The sequence below is a fragment of the Oryzias melastigma genome, linkage group LG4, assembly GCF_002922805.2.
Source record: "Oryzias melastigma strain HK-1 linkage group LG4, ASM292280v2, whole genome shotgun sequence".
NCBI lineage: Eukaryota > Metazoa > Chordata > Actinopteri > Beloniformes > Adrianichthyidae > Oryzias > Oryzias melastigma.
The window spans coordinates 2,809,984-2,822,040 of record NC_050515.1 but is presented as its reverse complement, the minus strand read 5'-3'; the positions used below and the strand labels follow the sequence as shown (position 1 = coordinate 2,822,040).

The 12,057-nt window shown below is 39.7% G+C and overlaps 2 protein-coding genes across 8 annotated transcripts in view; both read left to right on the top strand.

The window, feature by feature from the left end:
• tle5 (TLE family member 5, transcriptional modulator) overlaps positions 1-12,057 on the top strand; it is a 439,890-nt gene that overhangs the window by 321,050 nt on the left and 106,783 nt on the right. The window lies entirely within an intron of this gene.
• The window catches only part of akap6 (A kinase (PRKA) anchor protein 6), a gene marked incomplete at its 3' end in the record, with an annotated part of 208,933 nt that overhangs the window by 143,531 nt on the left and 53,345 nt on the right, over positions 1-12,057 (top strand). For all 6 annotated transcript variants that reach the window (XM_036211423.1, XM_036211427.1, XM_036211426.1 and 3 more), the window contains 1 exon segment: positions 7,510-7,630. In XM_036211423.1, the coding sequence (XP_036067316.1) occupies positions 7,510-7,630 (121 nt within the window).

Below are 12,057 nucleotides of genomic sequence, written 5' to 3'. Positions count from 1 at the left end.
GTTCAAAGTCCACACTGAAAGTGAAAGTGACTCGGGGAATCTGTCAATCAAATGTTTGAGGCGGGGCCAGCGAGCACTATGTGCTTTTACTGAGGCATCTGATTGGTCAGTTTATAACTTGAATAACTTTGAATAAAGAAAAAAATATCTTAAAAAAAATTAGGATTAGAAAGAAGATTTTAAGAAGAATGGATCAAAGCAAGAATGGTTATTCTGACAAATAGAATGACTGAGAAATAACTGTATATTTCACAATAAAAGTCCATAGGATTTTGGCCTTCTTGAAACCAACAGATTCTTCCCATTTGGAACACAGGAGGGGAGGTCCATGTGTCTTCACAGTCAATACATAGTCAATGAAGTCTTTTATATATCAGAATAGAGCCGTGAGAACAAAAAGCATGGAGCAAGATTTGCAGCGCTTTGACATTTTGCATCAAGCCTCTACCGACTGTAGGTGGCAGACATGAGCTAGTAAACAGTAGAAAAGGAAAAAAGACGAAGAAGCCCCTCCTTGCTCGTCCACTGTGATGTGCTAGACGCGGGGCCAAGAACCAGCGTTTGTTTAGTCCTCTAATTTGAAATTAAAACCAGCAAATTTCTACAGTAGATCCGTTGTTAAGGATGGATGAATCAACCTTTGCAGAGTTTTATACCTTTGTACATCAGTGGAATTTAGTTTCATAGTTACAGGTGGATTTTTGCGATACCTGCTGCATTTTTTCCCTCCAGTGTCGACCGGAATTATGACGAGGGAACCATGAATAATAGATGTGTGTAATTCTGACGTTCTCAGGTGACTCGGTGTCAGAAGAACTCTTCGTAACACTCCAACGTGCCCCGTCAGCAACGCACGACGGAGAGCGAAGCTGACACTTCAAACGCTCTGTAACTGCCGCCGCGCTGAACGGAGCTCCACAGTGGCTCCGTGTCGCTCCTTCCTCTCAGATTTGTCTGGTTTTGTCATCCTCAGCTCCCCGTGAGATCCAGTTTTACAAAGCATTTAGTTAACATTAGTGTAAGAACAAGGGAAGTGAGGCGCGGGAGGAGGGAAGGGGAGAAAACAATCTGTGAGTGCGGGATGTGCCTCATATGTCTTAGTCTGTGAAGTGCTGCTTCACGCGCCGCATGATGAGAGACACCATGGAGGAGGAAGGAAGTCTGCCGCTTCCTTTGCTGCAGCTCATGAAAATCCCTTTTGGTGGAAAACAAGAGTAATGAAAAAGACACCATTGAGAAAAGGTGGAAGAAGGAGATAGAAAGAGTTTTTGCTTCACTGTCGACAAAATAGGAAGACAAAAGAGGAAGTCAGACAAATGGAAGCAGAAGGGAAAGAGTTTGCTGCCTTGATTTGTGTTTGATGGCACCGACCAGAAGCCTGCTCAGGTGTGACACCCATCCCATAGATACAAGTTTTCTTTCTTGTGTTGACTTAAAACCTTTAAAAAATATTACAAACTGTTGAAGTATTTTTCAAAAGGATGCCACTGGTTTGATTGGGTGAAATCAACGGTCGGCAACCTTTAATGGTGAAAGAGTCATTTGGACTCGTTTTCTACTGATCAAAACCAGGAAGGAGCCGTATAGTCTTACTTTAGTCTATAAGAAATATATATATATGCTCATATATATGCTCTGTGCCAAACATGGTCGTCTCATCTCAGTGCAGCTCTGGGCAGCTAGTAACCACTGTTGTGCAGTATAAGAGAATATCCTTTTAATTCATAAAAAAATCAAATTTTCTACAATTATATCCGGCCTTCCAGGTCATTGTATTTTATTGTTATTAATGGTCCGATGTTATCTTGCGCTTATTTCTATATTTTGACAAAATACATTTTTACAGAGAGTAAAACATTAAGGTTGTAAGGTTTAAGTTGATTTATTCTGATTGAAAAATAAATCCTGCCTATTTTTACTCATAGTTATGTAAAAAGTTACATTTTTAAAGTTTCAAAAATTTAATCTTAGTGTGTTCAATAAATGTTTATCATGTTTGGCCCGCAAACAAAGGTGTGTTATGGATTTTGGCCCCTGTGTTATTGACACACCTGCTTGTGATTTTCTCACAAACTGATTGTTTCATTTCTGCATTTGTCCAATTCAGGCTGCACGCGAGGACCGTGCATGTATCACGTGAACAGCACTAACTGGCCTTCTGCACAACGTGCAGGGTTTGGGGGGTCAAAAAAAGGGGGGAAAAAATCCATTAGATGTGCCTGTTTGGTCCACGACCTGAGGTGTGTTTTGGATCTTGCCCCCCTATATGATTGAGTTTGACACCCCCGACATACAGCTTCACAGAGTGAACCTTGATATTAGTGCGGCCGCCTGCCTCCTCTGTACAGATTTACTCATTTTTTGTTCGCAGACAGTCTGGAGATGGAAATCAGAGTGTCTGTTTTGTGGACCATTGGTTTGGCTTTGGATGAAGGAGTTTATATTCAGCTAACCTTAACAAAAATGATCATACACCATGACAAAATAAAAAGAAAATCCTAATCTAACACTTCATATCTTATTGTGTTTTAAAGTTTTTTGTTTTTTAATTTCTATGCTGGTTTTGATTTATAAATGATCTGATCTTAAGCTTTTGCTGCTTCAGAAATTATGTCTCTGTGAATGCAGGGTTCTGTGCTGTCTGTCTGTGTGCGTGCACGTGTGTGTGCACGTGTGTAAATGTTGTCGTGGAAACGCCGTGGGCCTGACAGAGCTGTCAGCTTGTCTTCGACAGCGACGAGAGAATTCCAAACAATTTCACTGCTAATGTTGAGAAACATGTTGGCGATCCCGCCGAGACCCCAAACCTGTGAATGTATAAATAATAAACACACATACACCTTAACAAAACGGCTGACAGTAATGTGAGTGTTTGAGCAATCGGCCCTGTTCGGGGAGCATAAATATTTGATGGGATTCTGTGCCGAGAAGGACGGGGTCGGAGCTGCTCTGAAGGCAGGGACAGATAGACGGACGGACGAGCAGAAGGAAAGAAGGAAGGAGAGAGGCAGGGGAGGAGGGGAACACATAGAAAAGAAGTGTGAGACAGAGTCACTGTGGTGTTCCCGGCTACAGAGAGGTAGAATTAAAAGGAGAAAGGTGAGAAATAATTGTGTCAGAGTAAGGAGCGTGATGGGTGTGGGACAAAGTGATGGATCCGAGGACAGAAATGTGAAAATGGGAGGAGTGGAGGTGTCATCCCTGCAGCTGGAACTGATGCAGGTCTCAGTCTGCTTCCCTGGAAGAGAGAGCAGCTGCAAATGTGTGTCAGTAAAAAAAGCAAGTTTGAAATTTTTAGATGATCTTCTGTCGTCTTTGAGGATCTCAGAGTGGAGCTTGCACTTTCCTCTGAGTCTTTCTGGGTTTCTTCACCTCCCATAGTCCACGCACATGCACGTTTCTCTCAGCACAGTGTGCTCATTTCCCAGACTCCAGTCCCTCCAAGAATCATGGACTTCATAAAGAGGTACCCAAATAGCTACCCATTCATCTCCCGTTACCGTTTGGTCCTGTTCAGGGTAAAAGGGTTGCTGGAGCCTGTTCCAGCTACTTTGGGATAACGGGAATGTTCACCCTGGATAGCGCAGCAGACCATTGCACGGCCTCACAATCACACCCCTGAGACACTATGTGATCTGATTTGTTTTATTTACACATAAAAAGAACAAAAGATTACCATATTTTCCAGAGTATAAGTCGCAAGACCACAAAATGTCTAATCAAGAAGAAGAAAACCATATATAGGTCGCTCTGGAGTATAAGTCGCACTTTTAGGAGAAACGTCTGACGATTCAGAACAAATCTGCCAAACACAGCGTAACTAATGAAAACAAGAATACTTATCTTTTGATGTTCAGAAGAAAAATATCAAAGTTTAAGGGGAAAACAATCAGATTCCCTTCCATGTTTGTTTTGGACGACACTTCTGCAGCTGCTGTCAGTAGCAAATACTTATACTCAGAAGCAGCGCCCTCTAGCAGCTGTTAGAGGAAACAACTGCTAAAGCACAAAATCACAAATATATGAGCCTATTTATGTCTAAAAAAAAGAAATCCCACAGATAAGTCGCCCCGGATTAAAAGTCGCTTATATACTCCAGAAAATACAGTACAAGCTAAAAATAAATGAATAAATAAATCAGAAAAATAAAATCACGTGACAGTGTGTCACTGAAACTCAACTAGGCTTATTCATGATGATCAAACACCTCTTTCAAAACAAATAAATAGAAATTACGTACAATAAATAAACAAATAGAGAACTAGAATGAAGGATCTGAAACATTAAACCAAACTACTGTAGCATATCAGTTCAAAATCAAATTGGTTTTATGAAAAATTGTTAAACATATCTTTTCAAACACAATCAAACCCCATTTTTATGCCTTGTTATCCAAACCTTCTTTAGGTTGTTTTTATTGAAACTTGTTATCAAAAACTTAACCTCATTTGCTGCCACAGTAACAGAAAGAAAACTTTACTTTTAACTTAAGGATAGAACTACTTGGAGCCACCTAAGAAGCATAATTTTGAGAAGAAGAAGGGGGGGCAGTGCACCCTGAATGTCTAGCTGCTATTTCTACTTGTCTTTAGACCAGGGGTGTCAAACAGACGACCCATGGGCCGCATCCGGCCTGCGTCCAGCCTGCCAGATGGTTTAATCCGGCCCAGTCATAAAGAGAAAAAAAAAAAAGTAAGGATGTTGAAAAGAAGCAAGTTAGCCCATGTCTGTGGCGAGTTATGCTTCTGTAACCCTAGGGACCTCCCTTCAACCAATGTGGGCAAACACAGGTGGGACCCACATTTTCTGCCCACTTTTAAACCATATGGGGCCCACTTGGCCTTGCTGGCTGGGATGATAGGGTGGGTCATCTGTCCCCATTAGAGAGCACGAGGGTTAATGAAATGACAGCAATACGCAAGTCCACCACTAGGGGAAGCAGAGATAAAGAAATACCGGCATAACAAGAGATCAAGAAGTAAATAGCATTTCTCTGCAAGCACGTGCCACGTCTGGCTAGGATTCAGTTTGGTTCCCTGCCAGCCTCAACACTTTTAATTTGCTATAAAAATGTATCATACCACAATTACCAAAATCTTGTCAAAAAGATAATAATAATAGTGAGGGATTAGGCAACAAGATTTTTTCCCAACTGAGAACAAAACAAACAAACAAAAAAAGTTACAGATAACAAGTTGACCATAGGTTATTTTGGTATTCTGGTCCGGCCCACTTGAGACGGGTTGAATATGGCCCCTGAACCAAAATGAGTTTGACACCCCTGCTTTAGACAGAGCAAACAAACTCATAAAGAGTCCATGTTCTGATCTTCATCTGTGGCTCAGAACCACTAATGAATCAAACACATAAATCCCACAGCAGCAACAGGAAACTGACAACGAAAGGTGAGTTTTGTTCATGTAGGCGACAACACAAGCATGAATAATTCACACGTACTTAATAAAACATAAATAAGTTTCACAGCATTAAGAATCAAGTAGGAAGACTCCCCTGTGGACAGAACCCATGAATGGGATCCACAGAACCAGCAATATCAACACAAACAACTGAAGAGAAGAACCCCCAAATGATAATAGAAGCCAGGTTTATGGAGGAAATGGAAGTGAAGGTTTACCATGTGAATTTAGATGCAGCCACATTCACATTGCTGAGATAATAATCTACTCGTGTTAGCACATCTTTAGATTTCTGTTGGACTTTTCAGCATCAGTGATGTTCTTTGTCTTTCTGCTTCCTCTTCCAGCTGGTGCTGTCTACTTCATCTCCTCAGTGTGGCTCTGAATCCAACACTTGATGTTTAAATGAACTAATAAATAAACCAAAAGATTTTTCTCTCCTTAAAATATATCCTGTCACAATTATACAAATATGAACATGCTGCTGAAAACAACAAACATAGTCAGGAAATGTGGATTTGTGAAATATATCCGAATGTTTTGATTTTTAGAAGCCTGTTATTGTTCATTTATTTTTATTTAGGTGTTAATAAAACATTAAAATCTAAACCAAATCAAATCACTTGAGATTGTTCCAAAAATATATGGATATTTCCTAATTTTGTGCTACACCAACAGCGAACAACATCCCCAAAACCTTTTTACATTCATAAACATTATTAGTGAATCAAAAAGTGCTGCTGTTTTACTGCCTTCATCAATGTCTGTCTTTTCATTCCATCTTTATGTCAAATCATGTCCACCAGCCCAAAGCTGTTTTTGCCCCAAAGATTAAGAATCAAAACCGCCCACTTGGGCAGGAAATCGTCTATTCTGACAACACTGGCATCTGGCAAGGCAGCGGACGCACTGTATGATGGGATTTGTTGTTAATTTTGTAGTGATGGTCACAGACACATTGGGCCTGTTGTCAGATCTGACGGCGCAAAGAATTGTGGGATATCGATCCCTTTGCCTGTCTGGGCGGATTGGGGTTGATGTGTAGGTTTTATCAATGTGTTTTTTTGTCTGTTTTACTCTGTTGTTCTGTTAGTTGTTTTATCCTGTTGAGTTTATTTCTTTTTGCACCATGAGTGAGAGGGAGGGAGAGGATGATCACACGCTTGTAATGTAAACTGTTTTTTCTAATAAAGTTAGAAATCAATTTAATTTATCTCCCAGCCTCCATAATTGTAGTGTTGTTTCAATATATTAGCAAAATAACGTAGGGCCGGGTCACATGGTGAAAACTGACCAAATGCTTAATTTTCTTTGCTTTACTGTTTCCATCAGTTTATTTTAATTTGTGTTGTTCAAAACACAAACCTCTACATAAACAGATGAAATTCACTCGTTCACACCAGAGCAACACAAAAATGCTTAGAACAGAAGAAGACTCTGTAGGAAAAAGCAGGAGGAGAGATTTAAAAAAATACTAAAATAAAACTTTTTTGTTTTTGTCAATGAAACCCAGCAGGAAGTTAATAAATGAAGTGAAAATGCAAAAAGCCCAAAGTGACCAACAGCCAAATAATTGGATTGGATAAAGACGCTTGTCCTTCATTTCAACTGAAATTATTTGGAGTGAAGTGATACTGCACATGCTGTTTTATTCATAAAAAATCAAGTCATCATTCAGTGAGGGATGTCCAATAGTACCTTCCTTTTATTTTTTTTACATTTCCTTTCAACATCTGGAAATTACTTTAATTTTTAGAAACATTTCATTTTTTGTATTTTGGTTTCTGGAATTTTGTTTTGATTTCTAAATGGAATCCCGTTTTTTTATTATTTCTTTTGATTTTTTAATTGTTGTTATGATCTTTAATATTTTTTTGCGTTGATTGATTTGATGATGTGATTTGAACTTAAAGCCCACTGCAGACAAAAATACCTCAAGAAGATGTTTAAAAACTCCAAAAAATTTAAGTTAACAGCACATACAGTTGGCATGAGTCTGAATAAGTAAAAGCTAAACGTTTAATTTGATGAATTACAGTAAGAGACAAAAGTTTAGGAGTCATTTAACTCACCATTCTTCCGCCTTCCTCAGTCTGCAGGAGTTTGAGTCAGAGTACCAGGAGCTGTGGGATTGGTTGATGGACTTGGATGCCATGGTAACAGACAGCCATCATTTGCTGATGTCGGAGGACCAAAGACTTCACCTCTTCAAGGTAAAACCAGCTTTCATTGTTGGTGTCTGTCAGAAAAGAAGCTGCTTCATCCCTCTGAAGGTTTTCCTTTTGCAACTCACAGGACACAACTACTGAAATATGGATGAAGGGATTTTTGTTCCACCATATTGCAAGCAAAAGTTACAGATTTGAGATCAACATTTTCTAAATTGCAAAAAAAAAGGAAATGTTGGGAATAAAACTTAATAATTTGCAAATGAAAATACATATTTGCTTTCAAAAACTGTTTTTTCTTTCAAAACATATTTTTGCATTTGCAAACTTTTTTTTTCTATTTTTCGCTTTCAAAATATTGTTGCGTTTGCATCACAAAAGTTTTTAGATGAGTTGTGTCTCTTAAACAAACGTTATGGTAAGAGAAAATTTTGAACGCAAAATCAAAGATAGGGCGAAAGCGAGATGAGACACTACACATCTAAAAACTTTTGTGCTGCAGTCGCAAAAACATTTTTTGAGAGCATAAAAAAAAATCTTTTGAAAGCAAAGTTTAAATATTTGTACTAGCAAATTATGATTTTTTTTTTCATAACACCTTATATTTTGTTTAAAATGTAGAAAAATGTTTTCTCAAAACTAAATATGGTGGCATAAAAATCCCTCCATAGAAATTAAAACTGTTTTTGTCTCTGCTGGTGATTTCAAGACAAGTTTTAAAGCTCTCCTGTAAGTCTGGGAAACTTGCAAAGCGGAAATGCACTTGGTTTTCTTTTGTTGCTATTAGAAGCACCACCAAAACATATGAAGGGGGCGTGAATCTGCAAGTTATGTGATCTTTCTCCTGTCTTGCAACAGAAGATACAGATGTTTTCCCCCTCAGTCTACAAGAACAAACACAAATGAAGAAATAAAAGCCTCTTCCCATTCTCTGAACCTCCACAAGAAACACCAACCAATCTCCAAACACAAACTACCCCAGTGACTAATTCATTTCAGCATAAAATGAGTCAGGGAGGCTCAGGGCGATCAAAGGTTAAAAAAACAAAGTCAAAATCCTTTCCCAAAAAAGGCTTTCTTTACTTAGAAAAAACAACAAAAAACCAGGAGAAAACAGATTATCTGCAGTTCAACCCCATGGCTTCACCAAATAGAAAACAAGCATTTAGAGATCATGAGACTGTGCAGTAGCTGTGTGTCTGTCAGAGAGGCGCTGGCGATTTAAACCTGCCCCTTTAGGCGCTGGTCCAATTTCAGAGCAGCAACCGCCCCCAACAGAACCCCAACAGACACACAGAGCTGCAAACGGACAGCAAGAGCGGTCGCTCTGTTCAGTAAAGCCTAAACTCGACTCAAAAACAAACCAGATACATGAGACTGAGATCAAAGTTCTTGTTTATCCATAACTGGATGTTCACAGTCACAGGAACTACAATGTAAAACATATTAACATAACTCTGATGTTTTTGTACAACAATTTATAAAAACATTTCTCTTAAATATGTCTAAATCTGTGCAAGTGAGCACTTCGCTTTTGCTAAGATAAATCATCCCACCTCACAGGTGTGTCATATGAAGATGCTGATTAGAGAGCACAGGTGTGCCTTAGACTGGCCACTCTCAGATGTTCTGCTGTATCACACAGCACAATGCCACTGATGTTGTATGGTTTAAGGGAGCACACAGTTGGAATGCTGACAGCAGGAATGTCCACCAGAGCGGTTGCTCATGAACTGAATGTTTATTACTCTACCATCAGACATCTCTAAAGGCGTTTCAGAGAATTTGGCAATACTAACACAGACCATGTATGACCACACCCCCTAGATCGTCTGAGACCATCCACTCAGACAGCTGCCGAAACAGTCGGCTTGTGGAACCAAAGAAGACCAAAGAAACCATCCCAGGAAAGCTCATCTGCTCGCTCGTCACCCTCATCATGGTCTCGACCTATAAGGCAGACCTATGCAGTAGTCATGGTATCTAGTCAGCATCTGGATTTGGCACACCTGTGAGGTGTACCAGCAAAGGAGAAGTGTTCACTATCACAGATTTGTGAACAATATTTGAGAGAAATGGTTGTTTTGGCAGGTTGTTTGACAGTTGTCATGGTAGATTGGTCAAAGTTGCAGTGAAGTCGCGATGAAATAGTAATTTGCGTTAATACTTGCGAATGCAACATGGTGAAATCCTGGAGGGACTGACTTATGTGAAACTTAAATCTAAAGGGGCTGTGAGAAATTCCTGGCAGGGAAGTGCAGCTGAAGGGCGTGCAGCCCCTCTGCTACGCACACACCCACAGGTGTGCACACACACTTACAGGTACCCACACACTCACAGCGAGCCTGCACGTAGAAATGCGATCTGCTCAGCATTTATAAATGTAAGAACAGTTTGAGACAAACTGTTTTATAATTTTCTGCACCGATGAACATGTTGACGAGTTTGAATTGTTTTTTTTACCGATTCACAAAGAATCGTTACATCCTCAGTTTAAATGTAATTTTTGAATAAACCATCCATATTTACCATCAGAACACAGTGGAGTCATAAAAATACATGAAATTTTCATATTGATTCTATTTTCACTTGGTGAAATCTGTGACGTCATATCTGGTGTTTAGAAAAACTGAAGAAAAGTAGTGAGTATCGTGTCTAAAATGCTTTTAAAATCCAGGGCATTAGACAGTCCTTCACTATACAGTATTTTAGTGGTTAGTGGTTAGGGTTGGGGTTTGGACATGGCCTTTGTTTTATGGAAAATGTTTCAGATCTTTGACTATCTCGTGACAAATGGCAGCAAAAGCGTAGTGTTTGTGTTTTTGTTCAGTGTTCAGAGTGACTTGCTGGTCCAGTTCTTTGTGAAGTTCTTATAGAGAAACAAGTTTTCATAGTCTTGACATGTTTTATCTTTGACATTGTAATCAGAAGCAAAGATGAGGCTCTTTATTGTCTATTAGACGATCTCAAAAGGTTTTTGTTTTTTGTGAAAATGTCAATAAAAATGTTCCTTAAGATTCTTGCTGCGGTTGAAAGCAAATCTGATGCTTTTACTGCTGTTACAGTTTATTGTTTTTCTTCTATTTTTTTTATTTATAAAAAAGATTGTTGTATTTTTGAAATGTCTTAAAAATTGAATATACCTCAGATGTTTAGTTGAGATTCGGCAGCAGGTCTTCAGTGAACGTCCTCAGTGGAGTTTCTGTTTGCGAGTGAAAACAAAGACTCATCTTCTCTGAAATTCACCTTGAAACGTTTTGAAAACACCGTTCGTTCATGGAAGACGAGAAATCTACATACTAAAAAAGGTGAACTGCTCAGTGAGTTTATCCAGAAAATCCCTGCAGTTTCCCTCCTGCGGTTCTTATTTGCTCACTCTAATCTGGGTTGTGACTTTTTCCATCAGGCAGTCAGGATTATTTATTCTCTGATCTGCTCTGACTGTTTCCTCCTGCTGGTTCTCCTCCTGATCCTTCATCAGGTGTCATCCATCTTCAGGTGGGACACGTGGGGGTGCTGAGGGCTGCCGGTGGGTGCAGATGTAGCTCTTTCAGAGGCTCTTTTCCTCCGTAGAAGAGGTCATCCTGCTTTGGTTCTATTGCGACCCCATCATTGTGTCGGGTCTTTACACTTTCATTCATCATACTTCATTAAGGATATAGCAACTGTTGATTTATCTTATTGGTGCTTCACATTTCCACGTAATTTGGCAGTATTCAACATGATATCTGACGATTCTCCAACATTTAATTAGAATAAAATAACCAGAAGATGGTCTGCACACACATGCACGCACACGTGCATCCACTCCACAAAAGACTAATCTCAGGAAGTATTTGTTTAAGTTTGCGTGACTTCTCTGCTGTCGCACATGTTGCCCCCCTCCCTCCTGGTGGAACGCAGACTGTCTGTTAATAAGAATATGTAAATATTTGAAAACACAGAAATATCTAATGCAAATGATCTCCTTCCAAATGTCATTCATCCATCAGTTTGGCTGTCTTCCCGGTCCCACCCCACTTCCTCCGTCAGACGCACACACAAACACAGCCGGCCTCCATCCTCCCCAAGGAGAATGGGATTACAAGGCATAGCCTCCCTCATAACCCATGTCATGAAGAAGTGTGTGTGTGTGTGGGTGTGTGTTTATAAGACAGAGTTATGAAGAGATGGGTGTGATTGTGTGTTTGTGTAACGACTTCACTGCAGCACGATGAGTCAGACAGAATAACAGCATGTAACCATTAGAGATCTGAGATCTGTCCTTCACACACAAGTGTGCATGCACATATACACATGCACACACACCCCTACACACACACACACACAGTTCTCATTCAAATTGATAAGAGCATCAGAAGCAGCTCAAGCTCTTCTTCAGTTTAAGGAGGCTCCTCTCTGCTGTTTAAGGTGGACTGTCCCTCAAGTTTGGACCATTGACTGTAAATGAGAACTGGACTGGACTCAGTGAC